The sequence below is a fragment of the Arachis ipaensis genome, chromosome B5 (genome assembly GCF_059453495.1).
Source record: "Arachis ipaensis isolate K30076 ecotype BB chromosome B5, ASM5945349v1, whole genome shotgun sequence".
Lineage (NCBI taxonomy): Eukaryota > Viridiplantae > Streptophyta > Magnoliopsida > Fabales > Fabaceae > Arachis > Arachis ipaensis.
Genome location: NC_142440.1, coordinates 159,067,390 through 159,095,303, shown reverse-complemented (window position 1 = coordinate 159,095,303; position 27,914 = coordinate 159,067,390). Strand labels below are relative to the sequence as shown.

The 27,914-nt window shown below is 34.2% G+C and overlaps 5 protein-coding genes across 7 annotated transcripts; 3 read left to right on the top strand and 2 right to left on the bottom strand.

Annotated features, from left to right (window-relative positions):
- LOC107641551 (receptor-like protein EIX2) lies at positions 1 to 3,636 on the top strand. The gene is made up of 2 exons (XM_021103276.2): positions 1 to 3,309; positions 3,448 to 3,636. The coding sequence occupies exon 1, from the start codon at positions 46 to 48 to the stop codon at positions 2,371 to 2,373; it is 2,328 nt and encodes a 775-aa protein (XP_020958935.1). The 5' UTR covers positions 1 to 45; the 3' UTR covers positions 2,374 to 3,309; positions 3,448 to 3,636.
- LOC148566403 (receptor-like protein EIX2) lies at positions 2,410 to 3,294 on the top strand. The gene has a single exon (XM_088487525.1). The coding sequence runs from the start codon at positions 2,410 to 2,412 to the stop codon at positions 3,292 to 3,294; it is 885 nt and encodes a 294-aa protein (XP_088343651.1).
- A 402-nt stretch (positions 3,637 to 4,038) lies between the features above and the next one.
- LOC110262691 (receptor-like protein EIX2) lies at positions 4,039 to 6,987 on the top strand. Of its 2 annotated transcripts, XR_015883304.1 has the most exons (3): positions 5,194 to 6,255; positions 6,659 to 6,872; positions 6,937 to 6,987. XR_015883304.1 is itself a non-coding variant. In XM_088486603.1 (2 exons), exon 1 carries the CDS (start codon positions 4,876 to 4,878, stop codon positions 6,238 to 6,240), a length of 1,365 nt encoding a protein of 454 aa, XP_088342729.1. In that variant the 5' UTR covers positions 4,039 to 4,875; the 3' UTR covers positions 6,241 to 6,255; positions 6,659 to 6,961. The 2 variants fall into 2 exon arrangements, 1 of the variants encoding a protein (XP_088342729.1); XM_088486603.1 differs by having other exon boundaries at positions 4,039 to 6,255; positions 6,659 to 6,961.
- A 7,239-nt stretch (positions 6,988 to 14,226) lies between these two features.
- Positions 14,227 to 16,980, bottom strand: LOC107644914 (uncharacterized). Of its 2 annotated transcripts, none has more exons than XM_088486604.1 (6): positions 16,271 to 16,980; positions 16,012 to 16,124; positions 15,599 to 15,710; positions 15,428 to 15,488; positions 15,234 to 15,327; positions 14,227 to 14,366 (listed from the first exon to the last, which is right to left on the bottom strand). In XM_088486604.1, exons 1-5 carry the CDS (start codon positions 16,369 to 16,371, stop codon positions 15,250 to 15,252), a joined length of 465 nt encoding a protein of 154 aa, XP_088342730.1. In that variant the 5' UTR covers positions 16,372 to 16,980; the 3' UTR covers positions 14,227 to 14,366; positions 15,234 to 15,249. The 2 variants fall into 2 exon arrangements, with proteins under 2 accessions (XP_088342730.1, XP_088342731.1); XM_088486605.1 differs by having other exon boundaries at positions 15,234 to 15,331; positions 15,468 to 15,488.
- A 2,588-nt stretch (positions 16,981 to 19,568) lies between these two features.
- LOC107644913 (PH, RCC1 and FYVE domains-containing protein 1) lies at positions 19,569 to 27,521 on the bottom strand. The gene is made up of 9 exons (XM_088486601.1): positions 26,962 to 27,521; positions 26,205 to 26,291; positions 25,453 to 25,542; positions 25,228 to 25,314; positions 25,009 to 25,128; positions 22,413 to 24,512; positions 21,872 to 22,018; positions 20,741 to 21,252; positions 19,569 to 20,172 (listed from the first exon to the last, which is right to left on the bottom strand). The coding sequence occupies exons 1-9, from the start codon at positions 27,007 to 27,009 to the stop codon at positions 20,013 to 20,015; spliced, it is 3,351 nt and encodes a 1,116-aa protein (XP_088342727.1). The 5' UTR covers positions 27,010 to 27,521; the 3' UTR covers positions 19,569 to 20,012.
- Positions 27,522 to 27,914: the final 393 nt, after the last annotated feature.

The following is a 27,914-nucleotide window of genomic DNA, read 5'->3' as shown; positions in this document are numbered from 1 at the left end:
ACATTACACAAAATTCTCTATATTCTTATTTGGAAGAAACTAGAAATGATGAGCAATTACTTTCTGAAATGGGATTATGCATTATTAGTGGTGCTTATTATGTTGTATGATGCAGGATTAATCCATGGGGAAGTTACATGCTTAGAGAATGAGAGGCAAGCACTCCTCAGCTTCAAACAAAGCATAGCTGATCCCTGGGACATGCTGTCAACATGGAGGGACGATGATTGTTGCAAATGGCAGGGAATTACATGCAGCAACCAAACTGGTCATGTACTCCGCCTTCATCTCCGTGGATCATATTCACATTTTTTATCTGGTCAACCCAATATCTCCACCTTGATTGACTTGCAAAATCTTCAACATTTAGACCTCAGTTCCAATAGTTTTCTTGATAGTAATATCTCACAACACATTGGCTTGTTGACCAAGCTACGACATCTCAATCTGTCATATTCCGAGTTTGGTGGGAGTATTCCTTATCAACTAGGCAAGCTTACACATTTACAGTATTTGGATCTCAGCTACAATGATCTTGATGGAGTTATCCCATATCAACTCAAACACTTGAGACAACTACAATATCTCTGTCTTCAAGGGTATCTTGAACTTTCAGGAGCAATCCCTTTTCAAAGTGGTGATCTTCCATTGCTGCACACTCTCAAGCTCCATGGCGACTTTGTTCTCGAAAGTAAAGGTGTAGAATGGGTGTCTAATCTCTCCTTTTTAAATACTCTTGACTTCACGTCAATGAGTGTTGGCAACTCTCATCAGTGGCTTCAAATGATTCGTAAGCATATTCCAAACTTAACAGAGCTGAGGTTGTCGGATTGTAGTCTTTCTGATAATGATGTTCAATTTTTATTTGATATTCATTCTAATTATTCTTCCACTACTTCCCTTACCATCCTTGATTTCTCAAATAATTTATTGACATCATCCACATTTCAATTGTTGTCCAACTTCAGCGATAACCTTCGGGAGCTTTATCTTTCACATAATAGTATTGTTTTGTCACATTCTCATTACCCAAACTTTCTTTCTCTAGTGAGCCTTGACCTTTCTTATAATAATCTCACTTCATTAGTGTTTCAAGGAAATTTCAACTTCGGCTCCCACCTTGAAATGCTTTATTTGTCAAATTGCAGTCTTACGGATACAAGTTTTCTGGTGTCATCTACTTCCATTGTGAATTCTTCATCTTCTCTTGTTAGCGTTGATCTCTACTCTAACCTGTTGACATCATCAAACATATTTCACTGGATCTTCAACTTCACAGCCAATCTTCACACCCTTTCTCTTGGTTACAACTTGTTAGAAGGTCCTGTTCCACTAGGTTTTGACAAAGCAATGAAATCTCTTGAATATCTCGATCTCTCTCATAACAATCTGCAAGGAGAGATTCCCCATTTCTTTGGAAATATTTGCACACTACAGTCACTAGACTTGTCATATAACAACTTGAGTGGGGACTTTTCAAGATTCATTCAAAATTCATCATGGTGCAACAGACACATATTTCAGGAGCTATCTTTGTCTTACAATCAAATCACTGGCGTGATACCTAAAAGCATCAGAGTGTTATCTGAGTTGGAATATATGTTCCTAGAAGGGAATTTTTTGAAGGGTGAAATTACTGAATCACATCTCACAAACTTTTCCAAATTAAAATACTTGATCTTGTCTCACAACTCATTATCTCTAAAGTTTGTCCCCAGATGGATTCCTCCTTTTCAGTTAATATATTTGAGGCTAGCATCTTGCAAGTTGGGTCCTAACTTTCCAAGTTGGCTACAAACTCAAAATCACTTAAGTTATCTGGATATTTCTGATGCGGGGATTCATGGCTATATACCAGAGTGGTTTTGGTATAAGATTCAATTTCTTGAGTTTTATTTGAATATGTCTCACAATAATTTTACAGGTGCTATTCCAAATTTACCACTAAGGTCCCAACACGGAATATCTACAGATTTGAGTTCAAATCAATTTGAGGGTGTAATTCCATCCTTTTTGCTACATTCTTCATCGTTGATTCTCTCTGAAAACAAATTTTCAAATGTATCATCACTGTTGTGTCAAGAGAACAACATTGGTAGGAATTTGGGCACTCTAGATTTATCAAACAATCAATTGAAGGGTTCATTGCCTAATTGTTGGAAATCTGTAAGCTCCTTATTGTTTCTTGATCTAAGTAATAATAATTTGACAGGGAAGATTCCACCATCCATGGGCTCCCTTGTCAAATTGGAAGCTTTGGTCTTACGAAGCAATGGATTCATCGGCAAACTACCTTCTAGTTTGAAGAACTGCACCAGTTTATTTTTGTTGGATGTCAGTGAAAATTTGCTGTCAGGTCCAATACCCTCTTGAATCGGTGAGAGTCTACACAAATTGATAGTTTTGAGCATGTCAGGAAATAGTTTCTCTGGAAATCTTTCTAAGCATCTCTGTTACCTGAAGAAACTTCAACTGTTGGATCTTTCAAGAAATAACTTATCAAATGAAATTCCAACATGCTTAAAGAATTTCACTGCAATGTCCAAAAAGAGCATCAACTCAACTGAAACCGCAAGTCTTATATATTGGTACAACGATACTTATATTGAGACTTATGGTTTTACTATTTCTAGATATACATTTAACATAACAGTAATGTGGAAAGGTGTTAAATGTGGATTTAAGAGTCCAGAGTTGCGTCTTAATAGCATTGACCTCTCGAGCAATGATTTTATTGGTGAAATCCCAAATGAAATTGTGTTCTTGGTTGGATTATTTTCTTTGAATCTTTCAAGAAACAATTTGAGTGGAGAAATTCCTTCTGAAATAGGGAACATAACTTCACTAGAATCCCTAGACTTATCAAAAAACCATATATCTGGCACAATCCCTTCAAGTCTTTCCCAGATTGATAATCTAGGCGTGTTAGAGTTGTCAAATAACTCTCTTTATGGAAGAATCCCACCTGGAAGACACATGGATACCTTTGATGGATCTTGCTTTGAAGGAAATCCTAATCTTTGTGGCACACAACTTAACAAAACTTGTCCTGGAGACATGCCAGAAGTAAAGCCTGAAGAACCAACAAGACATGATGATGCAGATGATAATTCAGACTTTTATGAAGCATTACACATGAGCTTAGGCTTTGGATTTTTCACTGGCTTCTGGGGCCTTTTAGGACCATTGTTGTTTTGGAGGTCTTGGAGAATTGCTTATCTTAGATTCTTGAACAAAGTGGCAGACTATATATATGTTACAGTGGCAGTATATGTAGCAAAATTTTACAAGTGACTCAAAGACTGCAAGGTAATTTCTATCTTTAAACTAATCAATCAAAAAATGTTTCATCACATATAACAGGGAAATAATAGCTTTTACTCTGTAATTTTTTGTTTTCTTTTGTTCCATGTTAATGTCTAAAAAATAAATTATATTCTTATGCAGAGATGCTCAACACTGAGACTGAGATGAGGGACACATCATTGGTTGCTATAACTATAGGTGTTTGCACTGAGATATTTGGTTTGTAATTGAAGTTTATGGGTTGTAGATTACTTTCTTTAAATACTTACTATTATGGTGTTCTATAATTTCATTATGTAATGGATTTTCAAGTATATCTATTTTGGATTATGGTGTAAAATATCTAAACTATGAGTAATTTTTGTTTGAATTTAGCTTTCATCAGAACAAGGTGATGTATGTACCATCAATTATTCGTTGTAAGTAGGAAATTATGATTAGATAATTATTGCTATTAAATTTTTGTAAAAAATCTACAACATTCTTAAGCGTTGTAATTATTATTTCATAACAAAATATAAAGAACTAACTTTTAATTAAGCTCGGTGGTGACTTTGATCTTGAAACTAAAGGTGTAGAATGGGTGTCTAATCTCTCCTTTTTAAATACTCTTGACCTCACGTCAATGAGTCTTGGCAACTCTCACCACTGGCTTCAAATGATTGGTAAGCATATTCCAAACTTAACAGAGCTGAGGTTGTCGGATTGTAGTCTTTCTGATAATGATGTTCAACTTTTATTTCATATTCATTCTAATTATTCTTCCACTACTCCTCTTACCATCCTTGATTTATCTTATTTGTCAAATTGCAGTCTTACAGATACAAGTTTTCTGGTGTCATCTACTTCCATTGTGAATTCTTCATCTTCTCTTGTTAGCCTTGATCTCTACTCTAACCTGTTGACATCATCAAACATATTTCACTGGATCTTCAACTTCACAGCCAATCTTCACACCCTTTATCTTGGTTACAACTTGTTAGAAGGTCCTATTCCACTAGGTTTTGACAAAGCAATGAAATCTCTTGAATATCTCTCTCTCTCTCTGATAACAATCTGCAAGGAGAGATTCCCCATTTCTTTGGAAACATTTGCACACTACAATCACTATACTTGTCATATAACAACTTGAGTGGAGACTTTTCAAGATTCGTTCAAAATTCATCATGGTGCAACAGACACATATTTCAGGAGCTATCTTTGTCTTACAATCAAATCACTGGCGTGATACCTAAAAGCATCAGAGTGTTATCTGAGTTGGAATATCTGTCCCTAGAAGGGAACTCTTTGAAGGGTGAAATTATTGAATCACATCTCACAAGCTTTTCCAAATTAAAACACTTGGTGTTGTCTTACAACTCAATATCTCTAAAGTTTGTCCCCAGATGGATTCCTCCTTTTCAGTTAATATATTTGAGGCTAGCATCTTGCAAGTTGGGTCCTAACTTTCCAAGTTGGCTACACACTCAAAATCACTTAGGTTATCTGGATATTTCTGATGCGGGGATTCATGGGACTGTACCAGAGTGGGTTTGGTATAAGTTCCAAGTTGTAGGATACCATTTGAATATGTCCCACAACAATTTTATAGGTGCTATTCCAAGTTTACCGCCAAGGTTATCCGTCCCCGGAGCATATATAGATTTGAGTTCAAATCAATTTGAGGGTACAATTCCATCGTTTTTGCAGCATGCATGGTGGTTGATTCTCTCTGAAAATAAATTTTCAGATGTGTCATCACTGTTGTGTGACAACAGCACTACTGCTACAAGCTCGCTCGTCAGTCTAGATTTAACAAACAATCAAATAAATGGACAACTTCCAGATTGTTGGGGATCTGTAAACACATTATTGTTTCTTGATCTAAGCAATAATAATTTGTCAGGGAAGATCCCACCATCCATGGGCTCCCTTAACAAATTGGAAGCTTTGGTCTTAAGAAACAATAGCTTGATGGGAGAACTACCTTCAAGTCTTAAGAATTGCACCAATTTATTTGTGTTGGACGTGGCAAAAAATTTGTTGTCTGGGCCAATTCCCTTTTGGATTGGTGACAACCTTCAACAATTGATTCTCTTGAGCATGTCAGAAAATCACTTCTCTGGAAATCTTTCTATGCATCTCTGTCACTTAGAGCACATACAAGTGCTGGATCTTTCCAGAAACAAACTATCAGATGGAATTCCAACCTGCATCAAGAATTTCACTGCAATATCCAAAAGGAGGATTAACATAACTCAAGTTTGGATTTACGGATATGGTAGTCTTGGTCACTACATTGTTAACATAACTTTAATGTGGAAAGGTGTGGAAAACTGGTTCAAGGATCCAGAGTTTAGTCTTAAGGCCGTTGATCTCTCTGGTAATTATTTAACCGGTGAAATTCCAAAAGAGATTGGATATTTGGTCGGATTAAATGAACTGAATTTATCAAGAAACAATCTAAAAGGAGAGATTCCTTCAGAAATTGGAAATCTAACTTCTCTAGATTTTCTTGATCTATCAAGAAATGATTTGTGTGGTAGAATTCCTTCAAGTCTATCCCAAATTGATGGGATTGGTGTGTTAGACTTGTCATACAACAATCTTTCTGGAAGAATCCCATCAGGGGGACACATGGATACTTTTGAAGCCTCTTTCTTTGAAGGAAATCCTAATCTTTGTGGTGAGCAACTCAACAAAACTTGTCCGGAAGACATGACACCAACAAAGCCACAAGAATCAACAACAAATGATGAGGCAGATGATAATTCAGATTTTTATGAAGCATTATACATGAGCTTGGGTTTTGGATTTTTCATTGGATTTTGGGGCCTTTTAGGGCCGTTATTGTTTTGGAGGTGTTGGAGAATTGCTTATCTCAGATTCTTGAACAAAGTAGCAGACTACATATATGTAATGGTGGCATTGAATATGCGTAGGTTCCACAATTGACTTGAAGATTGGCAGGTACATTCTCAGAATAGTTTGTCTCTCAAATTCTTAGTTTCTTTTCTTTACTTAATTACTTCTTCCTCATATATGCCAATATTTTTAATGATTTTATGCACTTTTAAGTGGTGTATTTAAAGATTTTTTTTGGATTCCTGATAACATCTCCAGACTAAATAATTTAGAAATAATTATTTATATGGAATATAAATTTAGTCATTCTAATATGTCTATATTTATAGCAGTCACTGTGACTATAGAATTTAAAAAAAAATGTTATTAAAAATATTATCAAAATATAAAAAAAATGTATCCTTAATTTTAACAATACTTGCATAGCCATTATAGCTACTACAAACATAGACATACTAGAATTCACCTTATAAATTATGTCGCTATGGTATTTTCATTGCGGATGCAGATGCGCTCCTCACTTCTAATCTGGGATGGACTCACTGTGGAGTTGCTGCTAGTACCAATATACATGCAGTGTGTAGGAGTTTGTTGGATTATATATTCAATAAGATTTTTAGTTTGTAAAATCTATCACTTTTTGTCGTCAGACTTAGTTTATGGTATTTTATATTTCTAGTTATCAGAATAATGTAATGTAGTGATGTATGTACCTCTTCATCGTTGTAAGTTGTTTTTGGAATAATCTATATATTACTCTTCAAATATCTTTACATGATAGATGAGGTTGTAATAACTCAATTTGAATTTATTTGCGTGCTGTATGTACTTCACTTCAAATTCGGCTGCTTCTTTACTATTTTAAGTTCTTAGCTTTCTGTTTGCCTTCACTGCTTATCATTCGTTTACTTCAATAATAGCTTCATGATCGATGGGGACCCCTTAGTGTAGTGTCACTAGTGTGTGTTATAAGATTATACATAAATAAAATAATAAATTAAAATATTTATTAAGATACGTTAAAAGCCACAAAATATATTTCTAACTTATTAGTTCTTCCAAAAACATGAATATAATGCGTTCTATTCATCCTACTATACACATTCAAATTGTGAAACCTCTTTATTGACGCGCTAACAAACCATGAAAGAGATAATAGCTATGTAAGGATAGTGATGATGAACTACAGGACGATCCTTGATGATAGATACCTTATTGGCCAAGTCGAGGAATGTTAGAGGATCATCAAGAATTTATTGTTTGTCATTAGTTAATTATCAAGAATTTAATAAGGTATCTATCATTAATAAGATACCTTATTAATGTGGTGATTTGATGCTGAGATTAATTTGTTTGAACAGAATTTGTGCATCACCGCGGTTTATCAACCAGTTAGGGAGTTATTACAGCAGGAGAGAAAGAAGGATATGGTAACATCTTTTATCTCATGCAAAAAAAATTAGAGGAATGCTAGGGGACCAGCAATTTTGGTGTTTTGTAACCATCAATTGGTCATCAATAGTGTTTTTAATGGTATGAGATTATATCTAATGGTGGGAGATCACTCACTTTTGTTTTGATGGTTAAGTGCTGGCCAGAAAACACAAAAGTTGCTGGCCCCCTAGACTTTTCCAAAAAATTATGACTTATGAGCTGAAGAGGTAACTAATATCAATGCATATATATTGTATCAAGAAAAGAAGAAAAAAGAGACAGCAGGCCAAAGCTCTGAAGATGCTTCAGAGAATAAAGAAGATCATCAAATTACTCTGAGGTCTTTAACCATGGAAGACATGAGACAGGCAAAGAGTCGGGTAAATGGCGAACCAACGAAACCATTGTAACATGCTACTTAACGTTTTGGAATATGTCTTCATTCATGGACATAAGTTTATGAATAATATCCGTTTCGATGCAGGTGGCTGCTAGTTTTGCATCCGAAGGAATGGTATGAATGAGCTGAAATAATGGAATGAATTATATGGAGGAGGTTCAAGGAAGAAGCAGCAACTCACTTACTTCCTTTAAAGTGTGTGCAAAAGCTGGTTTATTTTGTGGACTCTGTAAACATTGATCTTAAGGGATATATAGGAGCCTTTCAAAGAATTCAAAGTGTGCCCAAGTTTCCCACAGTTCATAGATCATAAGCTAAAGATCACATTAGCTTTAAGGGCAGATTATATATCCTCCAATTCCAAAGGATATGTAGAAATCATGATGCATCAAGGTTTTAGGGGAGGAGTTCTAAATTTATAGTTTGGATTGTTTACAAAACAAATCTAGTACTAGTTAGGGGGATTCTACTGTCATGAGTGGTTTGGAAAATGCAATGGATTTTTGGGAAGTAGGATTAATCTACATCAAACCCTCTTTTAGGTATGCATTGCTTTGTATGATATCATATATGGACAGAATTTTCAGACAATAGAATTTATACTGCATTGCTTAGAGATGTTGAATGAATGGTTTATGTCAATTTTTCTTGGATTCATAAAATTTCTAATCTTTCTTTGTAATGAAACCAGATTAAGACCAGTAATTAAGACCAGTAATACGCAGATAACTAAATTATTATATTATATAGTATAAATGTAAAATGCTATATATATATTATTTAGGGATATATTAGATCATATGTAAATTAATATTAAACTTAGAAGTTAACTTGTAAAAAATATTGAAGAAGACATTTATTTAATTTTGTAATTTATATATGATTTAATAATATTATTATTCAACAAAAAAGAAAAAATATATCATTGTAATATCTATAACAATATATAACGACAAAATATATTTTGATGTCTAAAAAATTCTTTTTCAATTTTGTCCTTCATAATAATCTTTCCCATTACATGGCAAAACACAAGGATTCAATTTCCACTAGTAAAGCAAGATGAAAGTACATGAAAAATTTAAATAAGAAATACGTATTAGGATTGAGATTAAAAGAAACCTAATTCATATAGAAGTGCATCTATTTTTTTTTTTCTTCACTTTAAACGATTTTTTTTTATATGAAAGAGTGTATTACAATTCTCATATATATGATGAATAAAATCTCTAATTATAAATATTCTTTTGACAAGAAAGAAAATATGCCCTACCCAAAAACTAACATGACACAGAATATTTAGAATTAACGTATAGTGTTGATTCTTTCATCACCAATGTGGTTTAAAAAAATACTAATATCTACAAGTAATTGTTAATGTAAATATCTAGTAAATAAATGACTAGATTGAGTAATTAAAATATTTTTTTACATATCTTCAGTCCAACATACTAAAGATTAATCTGTAGATCTGAGTTCTATTTAAATGGTCTGTTGCTGGCCAATGAGTTGTTATATATAGAAGGTAATATTTAAATTTCTAACACAATTAACATTGTTTAAGCGAACGAATAAACTAAGCAGTTAAATAACTCAAGGTAATTTGAGTAATTAATATTCTTTTTGTTAGGAGTAATTAACATAATAATATCTATTAAATTATAATTTTATAGCGTATTTGTATTTGTTAATTGTAATTAAGTCAATCAAAATGACTCAATCTTTTATGCTGTAGCCCAATGGCCATATCAGATGGGTCAGGACTAGGGGTGCACATGGGCCGAGTTTGATGTGACCCAGACCCGGCCCGAAATATACAACGGGTCTATTTATTAGACCCGAACCCGACCCTAGACCCGATGAAACCAATACACTTTCGGGCCACAATTATACCAGGTAAAAATCGGGTGAAAACCAGGCCGTTAACATTACATTACGTTGATACCTTATTGTAAGCTAGCATGTAAAAATATTCAAATTTCCAAGACTCCAACCAGTAGTTACCATGGTAAAATTCAGTTAGAAAAATATAACAAGAACCAACCCTTCTTCAAAATTAAAGCATAACCACAATCAATACTAATATTGTCTAATAATACCAAATATTTAAATCAATACAAATAACACAGTCTTATGTATTAGTCTAAAGTCTTATGCATTCTAAACATAAAACATTAACTTATAATCTTATAATGACTAATAACACAAAATATTAAGGTTTACAATACTTAAATTCCACATAAGAATAGTCATGATCCATCATTAATAACACAAAATATTAATTGTGTATGATGACCGGGCCGACTTCGGGTGACCCGAGCTATAGCCCGGACCCGACCCGAAATAATGACCGGATCTATTTTTTAGACCCGTACCCGACCCTAAACCCGATGAAATCACACCAAATTAGTCCTTAAAGTATTCGGGACCGGGCCGGGTTATATTTCTATAATCTGTTCTTATAATTTTTTAAGGATTCCAAATTTGTGCAATATATTATAGGTATGTTAGGGTTATAAGATATTTTTTTATCTATTATGATTTTTTATCATTTGAAATCTGTTCTCATGATTTTTTTTATCTGCCTTTGATTTTTTTTTTCTTTTTTATTTCTCTTGATTGTATTTATATTATAATACGACTAAATATTCTTTAAAAGTGATCTTTTATTTAGTCTTTTATTACAATAATTTAAACAAATTGTAAACAAACACATTTAAATAGATTTAGTGTCTTTTTAAAATTAAATATACATCCAAAATACAAACTAAATAAAACTCTCTTTCAGTTTTATTATTTTTAATTATTAATAAATTATCATTTAAATACACATAAAAAAAACAAAATTAAAGATTTTAATTTTAAAATCCAAAAAGTAAACCTTAAGGGTTTTAATTAACCCACACAGCAGAAAACCCCTAAAAAAGATCATCAAGCTCCCAATCCAGCCGTCATCCTCAGAGAGCTACACGCCGTTCGTGTGATTCTTGGTCCGCGCCGCCTTCCTCCTCCTCGTCGCCCCTCCTCAGCACCGCCGCATCATCCCCAACGCCGTCCGTAGTCCGCCTCGCTCGTCCTTGGCATCTCCTTCCTCCTCGCCGCTCAGTCCGCAGTCTCACTTCGTCCTATTCCTAGTCGCGTTCGTCCTCATCAACGTCGCCAATTCTTCTGCGCCGCCGACAGTGGACCTCAGGTATTTTGGATGTGTTTAAGAGAAAGCGATTCATAGTTAAACATATGTATCTGTTTAATTATTCAATCACATTGATTTTGCATGTTATGTACATCATCCTAATTTGCATTGGAGAATGATTTAGGTAGAAGAATAACTTAAAGAATCACAATCCTCAAATTGTCAACACTTGTGATATCGGTAATTATGGCCATTGCAGGGTTTAAATTTTCTAATTTTGGATGTTTCGGAAATATTTTGTATATCACTTCATAATTTTAGATGTGTTACAATTATTTTTTAATGTTTAAATTTAAATTTTATATTTATAATTTTTTTGTGTTTCAAAAATATTTTCTATAAAATTTTATAATTTTAGATGTATTACAATTGAAAAGAAATTATAGCCACTGCAAGGATTGTAATAAACTCTAAAATTGTTTCATATATCACAGTCGAGGAATTAATTTTAAATATCCAATTGATTTTTGTATCTTCACGGCAGAGAAGTAGCACGAGAGAGGGAGAGGGAGAGAACTTAGAGAGAGAATGAAGAAATGATAAAATAACTACTTTATGAAATGGGCAAGAAGTTAGAAAAATTCTAATATTTAAAATTTAAATTAATTTCAATTACTAACATGTTTTAAATTAAAAAAGAGGGGGAGTTAAAATGTATATATTATTGTGTTGTTTTAGTTCATAGAAAATAGAAAAAGGGGGCTTATATATATATTGTCAGTACAAAACATATCTAAACACTGTTTTCATGGAAATTATGCTATCTTGAAAACATATTTTTTACTAATTTAGCTTATATTTGTTCAATATAAAAGCACTGAGTTTTTATCTATATGATTGAATTTTCTCTGATGCTTTGAACTGAATTTATTTATTGAAGTTTTTCGGATTATATTTTGTACTGAATTTGTAACCATGATGCCAGAAATTTTAAATTTAATCTTTAGACAAACAAATCGAAAACATCAATACTTTTAATTACTTCATTAACGATGGGCCCAAAAAAAGTGTGGAAATACACACTTTTGATGCTGTCATCAGCTTTTCAAATCTTAAAATAAAGTATAAGGCAGTCAAAGTCTCCAACAACAACGAGAATCTAATGGGACACATGCAGCAACGTTTTGAGTTGGTTTGGAAAAATGTATTCTCCCTCTTATTCAGTCTAGATGAAAATTTTAGATATTTTTTCTTCCAAAGAATTATATGACAACAACATTCACATTTGATATGACTATATGACACAAGGAATTACGATGGACTAAAAAAACTTCTCGCGATTTTGTAGTAGGATTCTTGAATCTTCACCAATCAAACCAGATTCATAGTAATATAACTGGTTTCGATCTAATAACATTATATTACCATGAATCTGACCTGATTGATGAAAATTCAACAATCCTACTACAAAATTCGAAAAATATTTTTAAATCCATCTTAATCCTTTGTGTCATATAGTCATGTAAACTTGAATGTTATTCTTATAATTCTTAGAACAAAAATATCTAAAATTTTCGTTTTTAAAACACTGAACGGAAGAGAGAATACATTTCAATGCCAATTCAAAATGTTGCTGCATACATTCTATTATATCGTTGTTGTTAGAGACTCTAACCGCCTTACACTTTGTTTTAAAATTCGAAAAGCTAATGGCAGCTTCAAAAGTGTGTATTTCCACATTCTTTTTGGGCTCACCATTAATAAAATAATTAAGAGTATGGATGCCTCCAAATTATTTGTCCAAAATTAAATTTAAAATGGTAAAGTATATTTTTCGTGCCTAAAGTTTTGACAAAAATTTTAAAAACATACCAATGACGGCTAATTTTTCAAAAAATTTAAGAACAATTTAACAATAATTTCATAAGAATAACCCTAAATACAAGCAAATCAAACATAATTTTCATGCATTAATGTTAGATTAATCTTAAATTTTTTGAAAATTTAACCGTTGAGGATATATTTGATCCAAATCGAAAACTTCTGGGATAAAATTGAAACAAAATAAAATTTAAGAGTATTTTTAAAATTTTTGTCAAATTTCACGGTCAAAAAATATACTTTACCCAATTTAAAATTTCTTCTCCAATCATGGTTACTAAAAACAAAATATAACTAAGCAAACTTCAATAAGTAAATTCAGTTCAATGCATCAGAGAAACTCAATCACACAGATAATAACAAATAAACTCAATCACCTTGAGTTTGGAGAACAAGAGAAGTCTAGACTCTGGAGAAGTATGAATTAGTAGGGGTGTTGTGAATGTGCAGAATAATAATAACAGTGATGGGGCCTGTTGTGAACTAAGCCCAATTTCCTTGGTGAGCTGCCCAATTTCCTTCCACTTCCTCTCCAACTCTGAACTAGGTCCAAAACCTTGACATCCCACTCCCTAGGAAACGGCGCTCAAGACATCTGGGGAAGAAGATTGCGTTGGGGTTTCTTTCCGGTTACAGATTGGGCGGGTATCTAAATCCCCAATTGCAACATGGACGTCAACAACCCAAGCAATTTGAGATAATAATGTGAATCTTGGTTATAGTTTTACCAAAACACATCATAGGCAAGTAAAATTGCTTATAGTCTTATATTTGTAAATATATATCTGCCAAAAAAGATTGCCAGTGACATTCACAGATGTTGATATGCAGTTCTTAGTGGCTGGACACACAGCTAAAGATGGAGGATTTTTCTGCACTCTAAGATAATCAAGTTTTTTTTTTTTTTGCGGCACAAATTTGCAATAAGGAAAAACATAAAATCTTAAATTAAGATATTCCAAATTTGCATGAAAATAATTATAATATAAAAAAATTGAACAACTTTCAATGGTGATAATGATAAACGGGAAAAAAGAACGTAGAGAAGGGGTTACCTGAAATTGAAGATGGCACCAACTGTTGCTATTTCACTGCTTCTCAATATGAGTTCCCTTCAACATGGTAAAATGATTTTAACTTCAGAAATTTCAGAAAATGGGTAATTAAATTCAACAGTTTCATATCTTTAGCAAAGAGAAAAAAACAAAATGTACCTTCAGTTCAAGTTGCTGTTGCTGTTCTTATTGATGTTGTCTTCATGATATGATTATTATCGTGACAAGGAAGCTTTGTTGTTGTTAGGTTTTGTGCAAAATTTAAGGATGGTGTAGAAGAAACGCTGCCATTGAAGCCATTGTTGATTGTTACCTGTTAGAAGAAAAGAGATGAGAAAATTGAAAGGCTGTGTTTACAGCAAAGCATTATATATATTAAAAAAATTTGTGTCAAATTATTGTATTCTGAAGGCATCTATAAACAGATCATATAACCAAATTCTCTGTTTTGGTCGTGACCTATGAGCTATGAGCTGAGAATTGAATTGAGAAACAAACAAAATGTGGGCAAAAAAATATTTAAAGGAAAAATTTGAAATTCAAAAATTTTTTGGAAGAAGATTCCTGCTCAACGAACGCATCTTATCTGAATATAGTACCAAAGAGAGAATTGTTGAACACAACACTTCTCATTCATTGGGAATAATTATAAACACTTCTTCAATTTGAATTATAATTGGAAGGGTATTAAAATAAATCCATAGGATAAATTAAATAACATATAATTATTAGTTGCAGATAATAATTCAGTCACAAATCTAGTCATAACATAAACTAAATCCACTGGTATTTTAATGTCCAAACCACGTGTAATAATATATACCAAAATTAATGTAATCCTACTAAGAATATTTGCATTCAGTAATCACAAACTAAAATTAAAACTAGCCAATTAACTAAAACCTAAACACTAAACAAATATAACAGTAAAAAAGATGCCTATTGGACTTTATAAGCTTTCTTGGATGTCTACAACCCAAGCTGTTTAGCTAAACAAGCTTTTCGAAAAGCCTAGGATAGTGGAAGCCGACTCTCCATATTAAAAAATAACAAGAACAAATAAACAAAAATCAACAAGAACAAAAAATATCATCAGAGCCAAGAACAGATCGTCATAACAAAAAATCAGCCAGTAACAAATCACCAGATTAAAAGAAATAAGAACCAGCAATTAATTTACCTGAGGCTCCATTTATCTAGATGCAGACACAGAGTGCAGGGGAGAAGACGACACCGTGGTGGCAGTGGAGGCTCTTTGTCGACCGCGTTCTCATCTTGCTGCCATCACAACATTCAAAATCAAAACCAAAAAAAGCAAAACACAGGAACGATATTCCATAATTTTCCAAAACTAAACAACAAAGCTGAGAAAACATTCATTTTGCTCCGGAAGCAAGGTAATCTGGGCAAGCACCTCATCCGTGTCGGGCTCCGCCTGAAACAAACAAACATAACATGACATTCCTCACAAGCTTCAAAAAGCACATGAATTCTTTATTTATTTATTTATTTTTCTTTACAAGGACCAAAATAATTAGCCACTACCTTGAGCTGCACGTTAATGACTCGACAAAGGATCTTGGAAGGAAGATCGTACACAGGCATGTGTTGGTCAGCCACCTGATTTGTTGATGCCTCCTCCTAATTTCATATGCCACTAAAAACAAACAAACACCCATCATAAGTTGACAAAACCCCAAAAACACATACTTCAAAGAAATCCCAAAACCCCAAAACAAATTTTCTTTTATTTCTTTAAAAAAAAAATCGAAGCCATCGAGCTCAACTTGAAGAAAACTTAAGTGAAACAGTTGCAAATTTTGACCAAATCTGAGCTCAAGCACCACTAGAAAATTTTGAAACTTTTTTTGGGATTTTTTCAAAACCGAACATAGTAAAGCATAGATGGAAATGAAATTATGAATATAAAGCATGAATTTTTTTTTTGTGTGATTTACCTGTTCTATGTGTCCCTGAGGGAAATAGAAAACTCTTTCTCCTTCTCTTGGAACTGTAACAAGAGGATCTACACACGCATGCCATAGCTCCCTGTAAAGTGCAGCTTCCGCTCCTATCACAACAACAGCAGCAGTTACCAACACTCAGACACACAAATAAAAAAAAATATTCAAAAAAAAAATCAAGGAAGAGCGAGAGGGAAAAAAAGACAGAACAGAAAGAGAAAGTGAGAGGTGAAGTTGTATTTTTTTTTTTTACCTTTGGGTGAGGTGGAGGAAGAAGATGAAGAATAAACATTGTTGTTCAGCTCCGAAGAGGAGTTGTCGAGTTGATGTTGTTATTGTTGTGAGAATTACCATTAACCTTGAAAATCGGCGAAGATGCTTCTGCAATAGCAATGAAAATCGGCCAAGATCTTGCTGGAGGCGGTGACGGATACCGGACTGGAAGCTGCGAAAAAGACCGGGGTGGAGGCGGCGACGAAGAGCAGGCTGGAGGAGGCGACGTTCAGGTTGCGACGAGGGAAGGCAACGACGATTCTGCCTCAGCCCTCAGACGCGGGGAGACGACGATTTTGCGGTGAGATCGTGAGAGTGAGAGACAGTGGCGGTAAGAGGAGAGGAGCGTGGCGGGGAGAGAGGAGGAGGGTGTCGGACGGCGGCGAGAAGAGAGACAGAGAGGTGCAAATTTCTGGGCTGATTGTGAGGGAGGATTTGAATTTTGGAAGAGGAGTGACGGCAGTGGCATAAGATTAGGGTTTTGTTTTCTCGGAACTCATATATATATATATATTAGTCATTTCCACGGGACGGGACCTTTCTTCCGGCCCGTTTATTTCACGGTTCTCCGTTTTTGAACGAGAATGAGTGAATGACTAACTTCTTCAACTTGTTCATATATGCTTTATTTTACTATCAAGAATTCAAGACCTCAAACATATATGTAATACTCATTTCGTTTTTAACATAGGAAAAGTCTAGGGAGCCAGCAACTTTATTAAATTCTGACCAGCATATAACCAGCAAAAAAAAATGAGCCATTGGATAAAATTTTATATCCATTTCACACCATTAAAATCATCATTGATGACTATTTGATGGCTACAAATCACAAAGTTACTGTCTCCCTAGCATTCCTCTATAACATATATATCGCTTTGCTCCAACCGGGAGTTATACCATTTGAATCACCAACTCATTCATAATGGAAAATAACAATAATACAAAGTTTAAATTGAAAAAGTAAAAATTATTCTGATTAAAAACACAAGATACATTTGATAAAAAAAATATATAGAGGTCATATTTCTAATTAATAGAAAAAATATCAGAAGTATTCTCAAATTAGTATTTGAAATATATTATTATTTCGTTTAGTCCATAATAGATACTAAATTGATGGTTTCGCTGATGTTAAGTTATGATTAATAATCAGAAGAAATACTGATGCAAGGACATATAATTTGCCAACAACATCTGAATTGATAATTAGAGATATTAACGAGAGCAGGATTAATAGGAATATAATAATTGAGACAAAGTCAAGCATGTTATAGAAGATAGAAGTAGTACATCTAATATACCTTACTCTTCAATATTCTTTATTGTTTCATATGATGAGAGTGGTTACAAATTACATATAGCTATTTCTTCTCGACCAAATGTAAAAAAAAAAAACAGAGAAAAGACTAACAATAAGCATGAGAGACTTCTTTGTATATAGACTTCAAAAAAGGACTAACGAGTCTCAAATTCTTTTGCGGTCAAGAAGATTACTGCAACAATTCATAATAAACGCCTGTACTATGGTTGAGTCAGAACGGCTTTTATACTTGCGATTTAAACAACCAAACTTGAGGCTGGCAAATTTAAGCAATTGCATGAGTGTATGGTTCATGGTGAAACTAATGTCATTAACACTAGTTAAAGACTTCTTTGTATATAGACTTCAAAAAAGGACTAACGAGTCTCAAATTCTTTTGCGGTCAAGAAGATTACTGCAACAATTCATAATAAACGCCTGTACTATGGTTGAGTTAGAACGGCTTTTATACTTGCGATTTAAACAACCAAACTTGAGGCTGGCAAATTTAAGCAATTGCATGAGTGTACGGTTCATGGTGAAACTAATGTCATTAACACTAGTTAAAGAATTATTCTCCTAAAGAGCTTTATCAGTGGTCCAAGATACATGTTCAATAATTATAAAGATGCTTTTACAATATGTAAATATGCTGGATATCCAAATTACTTTGTCACTATGATATGTAATCTAAAATGGAATGAGATAAAAAGAGAGATAACACCCCAAGAATTCCATGAAGAAGATAGGCCACACATCTTATGTAGAATATTCAAGTTGAAAGTTAATAAATTAATTAAGACATTGAAAAAAGGAACATTCCTTAGAAAGATTATTGAATGTAAGTATAACTAATCTTCCTACGAATTTTTATTTACTCTGTCTAAATTATCTATAATATACTCATTGTATAGTACACTATCGGTATTAAGAAACGATTATGTATAGAATACTTACATGGTACGTTCATTGGATAATACACTATCTTGAATGTATTACAGTACACTTAAATAGTTTGTATTACCTTAAGTTCACTTATCTAGTTTTATATAATTTTATTTTCAACCATAGTATGAGTAGCTGCACTTTCTGTGAGAGAAAACAGAGAAAAAGGCACAATTGTAAAATACCTGATTGCATAAAATGATGAATCACACTTTACAGGTGAGTTGCAAATACATATATATACAGCACCTACACTACACTTTAGCTGCACTAAATCAACACCCTTCTAACAAACTAATAACCAATTTGCTGAGGTGTCATCTAATATAATTATCAGCACGACTAACTAGTCCTGCACATATCAGCTCCTAACTTACATTACTCTAGCTATTTATTATCAAACTTAGAGGTCAAGTGACAATTTTATTTTAGGTTTTTTTTATTTTAGGTTTAATTACTCTATTGGTTCCTATAGTTTCACCAAATTTTTAATTAAGTCCCTATACTTTTTTTCCTTTTAATTAGGTCCTTACACTACTTTTAATTTTGTAATTACGTCCTTTTAATGTTAAAAATATTAAAATTAATATAATATTTTTATCAAAACACATGCAGTCAAAAATTTAATTAAAATTTTAATTATAAATACCTTCAATTTATGAAAAAATACTCAATTAACTCTAATATTTTTTTATACTAGGAAGGACTTAATTACAAAATTAAAGTAATGTAGGGACCTAATTGAAAGAAAAAAATATAAAAACCTAATTTAAAATGTGGTAAAACTATAAAAACCAATAGTGTAATTAAACCTTTATTTTAACATAATTTTATATTTACTTTATCGTGCTTATTTGCACTACACACTTAATTTTATATAGTTTAAAATCAATTATTTTTTAAATCACGCTATCTAAATATACTTAGTTTTATATGCTTTAGATTTTCGCATAAATCTTTATTTACTTTGTCCAAATAATTCGTAATATCATATCTTAAAATACAGTGATATCCAAATCAGTCACAAATCTAGTCATAACATAAACTAAATTAATGTAACAAAATTAATGTAATCCTACTAAGAATATTTGCATTCAGTAATCACAAACTAAAATTAAAACTGGCCAATTAACCAAAACCTAAACACTAAACAAATATAACAGTAAAAAGATGCTAAAGACAGACATTTAGAAGGATAAAAAAAAATTGTATAATATCATAATATGATTATAATACCAATATATTATACATATACCTTAAACGAGCTAGCCTATTGGACTTTATAGGCTTTTTTTGAGGTCTACGACCCAAGCTGTTTAGCTAAACAAGCTTTTCAAAAAGCCTAAGCGTAGTTCATTTAGTACACGGGCTGAGTCGCGCCTAATGCTAGCCAAGCCATGAGCTCATGTCGAACAGCTCGACTCATTTCCAATCCTAGAGTTAATGCAGGACTTTGCTTCCATATCTACTTCTCCTATGATTGGGAAACAAGAGAACCAGCACCTTCTGTCCTATGTGGCGCCCCCGGTTGGTTGGAAGACTTGTCTGCGCTACGAACATTGTACCTTTCGTATACCTTGTCCCGGTTCTCTGACCACCAAGTCTCTGCTTGATGCTCTCCGAATCTTCTCCGGCTGAAAGTCAATTTAATTCACCGCCACATCGATTACATATAGAATATGATGAATTAAAACAGCACTGATAATAATCAAGGAGATGCAAACACCTAGGATGTGTATTATATTTATTTTAGTGTTTTAAAAGTAACAATATAGTACTCACCTAAAAAATAATTTTTAGAAGTTCCATAAAAAAAAGAAGTTAGGAAAGAGATGTTGAAAATGTGAGTGTAGATGGTTTTCAGAAGGAACACCGGTTTTTTTTTTTTTTATGGTAAAAAGTAAAAACCAACTCCAAATGACATGAACATGAAAGATGAATGTTAGTAATGGAAACTGGGAGAATTAAAAATGTTGGTAAGAGTAGTTTTCTTTGACCAAATACTTCATATAGGACCAAAGATATTAGACTAGTTTAAGATAAATCCAACAAGAGACACCTAAAGATATAGCATTAAAAGCAATTGCCCTAAAGATCATGGTTCAAGTCCATATATTATAGTTTGTAAACCCTAGCTGCAACCAAATATAGAACTATAACTGGGCACATGTAATCAGTTAATGTGGAAATTATTTTTGTTACCTGAAACGAACTCGCTTCAAATCTCTTGTTCCGTCGCGCAGCGCAACAAGTGTTATATAGACACCAGGTTCATACTGTTCAATCCATTCTGCCTCAATCTGATTGCTATTAGTAGACAGTCCTGCATTCCTTGATCTTAAACCACTCTCGTCATCATGGAAATTCCCCGAATCCCTCCCGTCAACAGTATCAGACATGCTGCCGCCACCATTTGACAATCTAGCATCTGGATAGTTGTCTGAACCATTGGACGTCACACTGGCTCGGTTTTGCTGGTCCAGAGTAGATCCATAGGTTCCTGGAAAGTTCCCCACAGTTCTATTGAGCAGAGAGGATTCGAATGCTGTAGAGGCCAAACTAGAGCCACTGATTGATTCGGCCCTCGAGTGGTGCCCACCATTTGAATCTGGAAGGTGGATACCATTTGGCTCAATACTGTTTGGTAGGTAAGCCGGTTTGATGTTCTCGGCATCGTAAGCTCCAGGTGGGAGCTTCTCAGCAAAACCTTTGAGCTGAATCAATGTGAATGTCCATCAGTGGAAGCATAGCACAGCAATATTATTGGTATAATAAGAAAGCAGTAAGAAAAATATAGAGAAATTAACCACAAAAAGACAAGGGTAAAACTAAACTTTGCCATACTAGGTGGCATGTCCTGTATTGATTAGCCAATGTATGCCTCGTCGCAAACCGTGTTTACATTCAAACTATTAAGATTTGAACCTCTAGTTTAACCTGTAGTTTTATTAGTTCTTTCTTTATGTTCAATTGGACTAAAATTCATCTCATCTTTTCTCCTTACTGAGGTTTCGACTTCTCGAAACATGCGCCTAAACCACCTAAGGCATGATTACACATGTTTTCCACAATAAGTACCACACCAACATTTTCTATAATTTTAGATATCAGCGAAACTAATAAAAGAAATAAAGCCAAAATGAATAAATTGATCCAATGCTTTAATAGCATGCAAGAAGATTGCGAATGAGAACCATCATCCTCACGAACTAACTCGACATACATGAAAATGAGGAGAAACTGAAATAAAATCTGAGAATAAAGCATCGAATGAAAGTAAACCCTTTTGAACTCATCCGGCTTCAAGAGAAAGAAAATGAACCAGAAAATAACCTGTGCCGTAAGTGACTTTATAACTTCTTTTGCAGCTTTACATTTAGCAGATTCCTCAGCAGCCATTGCCATAGCATCTTGAGTCTTTTTGTTTGACCGCTGAAGCTCTAATTCTTGCAATTCACATCTCTGTTTCAGGCTTTCAACCTAATGATACCTATATTAGACTTTGCTTGATACCATAATATGTAATAAATACGATATATCCATAAACATGTTATACTAACTTTTCTGGAAATTTCAGCAAAGTGATCTTGTGTTTCACAAGGTTCATTTGTCAGACATAGAATGGCAGGGAAGTAATTAAAAATAGAGGAATATGGTTGAATCTGGTCTAAACTTAAAGTAGGACATTTTGGATGTTGCTTTTCTTTCAGGGTTTCTTCTCCCTTTCCCCCTTTTTTTCCAGATCCTACTGTCCCTAACTAATGGGAAAAGTGGGAAAAGCACTAAGACAGGATTTTTATTTTGGAGTTCCATATATATATATATATATATATAAACTCCATACAGACGAGAGAATGGGGTGAAGAAAATGTACCTGAGAACGTAACTTTTGCACTTCCTGATTTAAAAGTTCATTTGTTTTCTTCAAACTATCAGCAATGCTCTTGGAGAAGGAAAGTCCCGATGTTGTTGGAATAGGTGTAGCCGATCGAGGGGGGCTTGGTCTTCTAGAGAAAGGTGACACAGACCTGGAACTTACTCCAGAAGGTGCAACCACCGGTCTAGGAGCTGTACGCTTCAGATCAACAGCAGTTGCCAAGACAACATCTTTCAACTGTAGCAATGAAGGTGCTTGTGAGGTGCGAACAAGCGAGAACGTATCTGCTTTCTTCCCTTGTTTGGCTGCCTTACTATCTAGCTGCTTTATCAAATCCATATTGGAAGGAACCAGTGCTTTTGACAATTTCAGGTCTGATTTTTCCAACCTGTCTTTGTTTTCACCTGACAGACGAGGCAGAGTATTTCTCCGGTTACTGTTGCTAGCTTCTGCAACCTTGTTCAGTTTTGCAAAACAAGAATCACAAACTCGATAAGGCTTGCCGGGATTTGGAGCCAAGGCCGCCCTTAATGCTTTCCGTGAGCTGCATGAATGGCAATGTACAAGTCCACAATTATAACAATTGTGCCTCTTTCTAGTGAACCCAAATGCCTGTCTACAAGCCGAGCATTGAGACTGCTCGGCACCGGATACCCACTTATGAAGGCATATGGCAGCGGAGTAGTTTGAACCACATGCAATATATTTCACATGTCTATCCTTCAATGCTTCAACCAAAGTAGGTATTTTTCGATCTTCGACATCTCCATGACCCAATCTCCCATTTGCACCCTTCCCCCAAGTAAAAACTTCATTTTTTGATGTTAAAACGGCAACATGATATGCACCACATGCAATTTCATCAATCGATTCCACGGAAATCTTGTCTTCGACCAAGCATGGAAGCTTCCCATCAGACTGGGGATTCCCAAGCTGACCATAAACAGTGCTTCCCATCGTAAAAACACGTCCAGATGTTGTCAGACCCACAGTCAAACTGTGCCCGCATGCAATTTTATGAAAATTGTAGTCGATAAGCGCAGAAACACAAGTTGGTTTAAGTCGTGCCTCCTTATCCCCATGTCCGAGGCGATTTTTGTCTCCATCACCCCAAGTAAACAATTTACCAGATGATATACTCGAACTGGATTGTGTCACAATAACCTCTACAACTGCTGCAGTATGCCACACTCCACATGCAACAGCTATGGTCCTCAACCCTGATAAGGAGTCTACTTCTCTAGGATATGAAACATTTTCCCTGTCTCCATGGCCCAACACACCGAATGTTCCATCACCAAACGTAAAGAGTTGCCCAGTAGAAGTTATCAAGGCCGTGTGCCATGGACCACAAGCGACGAAAGCAACTTGAAGTCCCTCTAATGGACCAGCAATCCTCTTTGGTATCCAATGACTAACATCAGTGCCATGACCAAGAAGCCCAGCATTATGAGTACCATCACCCCATGTATATAGTTCCCCGGCCATTGTTACAGCACAAGAATGGAACTCTCCACAGGCAACAAAATCAATGGTTGTAGAAGCTAACGCTTCGACAAGGCGAGGTTGAACCACGTTCTTCCCAACACCATGGCCAAGGCGTCCTCCTGATTCTTCTCCCCATGTAAAAACTTCACCTTGTCTGGTGACTAGAGAAGCATGTCTAACGCCACATGCTATATGATGCACATCTAAAACTACATTGGATTCAAGTGGTCTTGGTAGAAGCACATCTGCTCTCGGGCTGAAATAATTGATACTTTTATCAGCACCAACTTTCACAACGTTTTCACAGATAACCTCACCCCATATGTATACATCCCCTAGAGCTTCATAGTCATCTGGTGCAGATCCATGACTGGATGTGCTAGGAGCACTTGAAACACTAACACGAAAAGTATCTGAACTAGATCCTTTTACTTGCATATTTATTGGGTCTGATGGTGCATGTGATTTCTCAGAATTCAGGGTATTGTCAGGTCGGAATGTCTTTGGTGAAGTGTTCAGAAGACTCACAGGAATGTCAGGAGAACTGATGTCTAGGGAAGTACTCGCTGAACTTTCACTTGCACTATTTGATGTCAGATCTCTACTATCCTGAAAGTAATTGATTGAAAAGAATTATCAGCAACTTACTATGTATTTCATCAGGGGAAGCTACATGCAGCATAATGGTATCAGAGGAAGTATAGTAATCAATTCGTATTGTTACCAACATCACATCTTCATAACATAAAAAGCTTAAATTAGGATATTCTCCACAATTTATTACTCCGAAACCATTTTAGAGAATAGGCTGAGTATAAAGTGCCAGTATGTTTCTGAAAGAACTGCACTATAAATCCTTTCAGGCAAAGAGCTACAAATACAGAAAATAAAGAGTAAAGACTGTCTTTCCTTAGAGAAAATAACAATCATCTTATAATGAAGTAGATAGGAATAAGCTGTCTCTATCTAGATGTATCCAAAACTTGCACTTAGAAAATAATGCAATAAACCATGTATCCGTGACTATGTTTCCTAGATCAAAGATACATAGATATGTAGTACAATAAACACAAACAACTAAAATGAAATAACTAGAATGTCTTACATCAAAATTGAGGCCACCATCACTCCATCCATCAATTTTGGATCGACCACCTCGACCAGAAGTTATCAGTGCTTTAAGACCAGCAATCCACGCCTCTGCCTCAACTTTATCTTTGCAAATCTGAAAAGCAAACGAAAGAAATAATGTATTTTTATAACAAAAGGAATACAGAAAGTAAAAGAAAAATGATGATATGGAATCACATAATTCAACACTAACCAAATCAAGGGACCGCTTTCCGTTATTATAAATTAGTGAAAAAGATAAATAGTCCTTCACAGGACGCAGGTAACGTTGAAAAACAGCCTGCCAAAAATATTAAGGAAATGTTAACACAGAACATAAAAGATTAAGTTCATGGAACAATTTACTGAATTCACTTTGTTCGTCAAAAAAGGATGTTACAGCCAAGTATACTGTCAAATATAAGTTACGAAATCTCACAGTTCTTTGCCCAGGAATAATTCTTGAGACAGAAGACAGCTTCAGACGTCTTTCTTCACTACTAGAAATCCAGATTAAAGTTGATTCATCCTGCAGTTTTCATGAGTTATTGAGCACGGATAGAAGTAACTTGAATAAAAGTCAAAATTCAAGTTTACCCTACGTGAATGTTCAAGTTTATAGTTTACAACCATGGAAGTATATGTCCGACATGGCTGGTAATAACAATACTAAAAGAAGACCTAAAACCTACAACTAAAAAGGCAGTCACGAACCCAGAGAAATACCTATGCCAACTTGGTAAAGTACTAATATTAGCTTCAAAGTGAATTTACATACTGTGTAGTAGTAAGTTAAAATACATCTAGCTATAATAATCTAACTATGTAGTAAAATGATACAGAGAATGGGGATGAAAATCATTAGGAGTCAACACTTACTACCTATGGTGAAATTGAAACAAATTAATCTCAACACCTTTCCAGACGAGAATCTACTTAAAAAACTCCAACTCCAATTGCATTTGGAATCATGTGAGTAATATATTGTAATTTATCCTAAGAAGGAAATATAAAATATCGAAAAAGCAAATACAACTTAAGAGTCTTTTTCGTCCTATATAGGTAATCAAAGATCAACAAGATTGCAGAAGCAACTATCTTTCATGCTAAGAATTGAGCATATAATCAGTTAACTACTTGAGTATTGTAAAAGCAGGAAGTTCATCTTGGAGAAGCTTTCATTCAGCTTACATTGGAAAGTCTAAATGGACAAAACTTGGGCTTTCCCTTACGACCATATTTAAGTAATTGAGAACCCCTTTTCAAAGCAACCAATGCCTGCAGAATAAAAGGTAACATCATAAACTACAAGAAAGATCAAGCAGAGAGAACAAAATAAATAGAAGAAATTCAGCTAACGGCGAAGAAGTGTAATTTAAATCATGCTATATCACAAATGCTGGCAGATTTCATAAGAAATAGAGTAATATGCAACACTGATTCAGTTTCAGTTAGGATCATATCTCACTTCTTTCTTGATATTAGACAACATGATGTAAGGTTCAAAATCAAGCTTGCAAATGAACTATCAACATTTAATCATTACAATATGCCATTAGAAGACATCTAAAGACTTAGCAGCCAATAATTCAATACCCAAGTTACTACCCATAACTCATATCCTTCTGCACCCATTCAAACACAAACAAGCATGCCAATATCTCTACAATTCTCAAAAATGAACAAAATTCAGTGGCTATATCTTCCCCTCATACTATTATCTCCCTCAAACTTCTCATGTACCTCAAATGAAAATATACATACATAATAATCATAAATACATTCTTAGCCAGCTCAAAAATGAAAAGGGGGAACAAAAAACCCTTCAACTATCTTCCACATTACAACAAAACACTGAAAGAAAGCATCAAATTTGATGGAAAAAATTGCAACTTTCACACAAAACTTGTAAGTGGTAACCCTCTAACATAGAGAGAGATAAAGGAACCTGGTCGATGTCACGGTCGGCATTCCCTATGCTAGCAAGATCTGCCATTCCATGTGAGAGATTCACCGAAGCGCCACCACCCTCTCCGATCGCTCGCCGGAGCTCCGTTCATCATCAACAACAACTCCAACCTCTTCTTCTTCTCTCTCCTCCACAACCACCATTCACCTTTCACACCATCAAAAACCAAAACATCTCTCACTTTCGAAAACAGAAAACCAAATCACCACTTCTTGTTTTCGCTTAGAATGCAAAGCTACTTCATTGATCTACCCTTATTCCATGAAACTCCATTAGAAGATTCCAAGTCAAACACACATACAAAGCTTCTTCTTTAACTCACAGAACTGTGGAAAAAACAGAGCTTTCCGAGGCGGAAGAAACGGTCTCTCAAAAGGGTAGCGGTGGTTCGAAGCGGAAGGACGGTTTCCGAGGAAAAGTTCCGGCGATAAATGCAGGTTCCGGCAGAGGAGAGAGAAAGAGAAAATTAAAAAAAAAAACACTTGAGACTTGAGAAAGAGAAAAACGGAGTCTGTGAAAAAGTACAACTAGTCAAAGACGAAGAAAGAAAAAGAAAATTAAATATAAATATAAAATAAATAATTTAATTAAGTTTTTGTTTTGAAAAAAAAATGCAAGTCTCTTTTATTTTGCTCTCTATGAAAAAATATTAATTTTGTTTTATAAATGTTGCTTAATTTGTTACATTATTATTTAACAAAAAACTTTAACCATTTTAAAAATGAAAATACTTTTTTAAAAGTTTACTAGTAAATTCAAAGAAAACAATATTTATAATATTCTACAGAAAAAATAATAACTTGTTAACATGAAAAAGTAAAAATAAACTTACCTGAGAGGTGAGACCTATGTTGGAAACAGATGTGAAGACATGTTCAAAGCACAACACCTGATTTTTTTTATTTAAAATTCTCACTTGATAATAGTTAATA

What these genes read in the sequence shown, in the direction of transcription:
- LOC110262691 (XM_088486603.1), top strand. Translation starts at nt 4,876, where the DNA reads ATGTCCCACAACAATTTTATAGGTGCTATTCCAAGTTTACCGCCAAGG.
- LOC107644914 (XM_088486604.1), bottom strand. Translation starts at nt 16,371, where the DNA reads ATGGTAATTCTCACAACAATAACAACATCAACTCGACAACTCCTCTTC. An exon ending in TCATTAACGTGCAGCTCAAG is followed by an intron (nt 15,489 to 15,598) that starts GTAGTGGCTAAT and finishes TGTTTGTTTCAG; the next exon opens with GCGGAGCCCGACACGGATGA. An exon ending in GCTTCCGGAGCAAAATGAAT is followed by an intron (nt 15,328 to 15,427) that starts GTTTTCTCAGCT and finishes GATGGCAGCAAG; the next exon opens with ATGAGAACGCGGTCGACAAA.
- LOC107641551 (XM_021103276.2), top strand. Translation starts at nt 46, where the DNA reads ATGATGAGCAATTACTTTCTGAAATGGGATTATGCATTATTAGTGGTG.
- LOC107644913 (XM_088486601.1), bottom strand. Translation starts at nt 27,009, where the DNA reads ATGGCAGATCTTGCTAGCATAGGGAATGCCGACCGTGACATCGACCAG. An exon ending in ATGGTGGCCTCAATTTTGAT is followed by an intron (nt 24,513 to 25,008) that starts GTAAGACATTCT and finishes AATTACTTTCAG; the next exon opens with GATAGTAGAGATCTGACATC. An exon ending in TTGAAGCGAGTTCGTTTCAG is followed by an intron (nt 20,173 to 20,740) that starts GTAACAAAAATA and finishes ATTGACTTTCAG; the next exon opens with CCGGAGAAGATTCGGAGAGC.
- LOC148566403 (XM_088487525.1), top strand. Translation starts at nt 2,410, where the DNA reads ATGTCAGGAAATAGTTTCTCTGGAAATCTTTCTAAGCATCTCTGTTAC.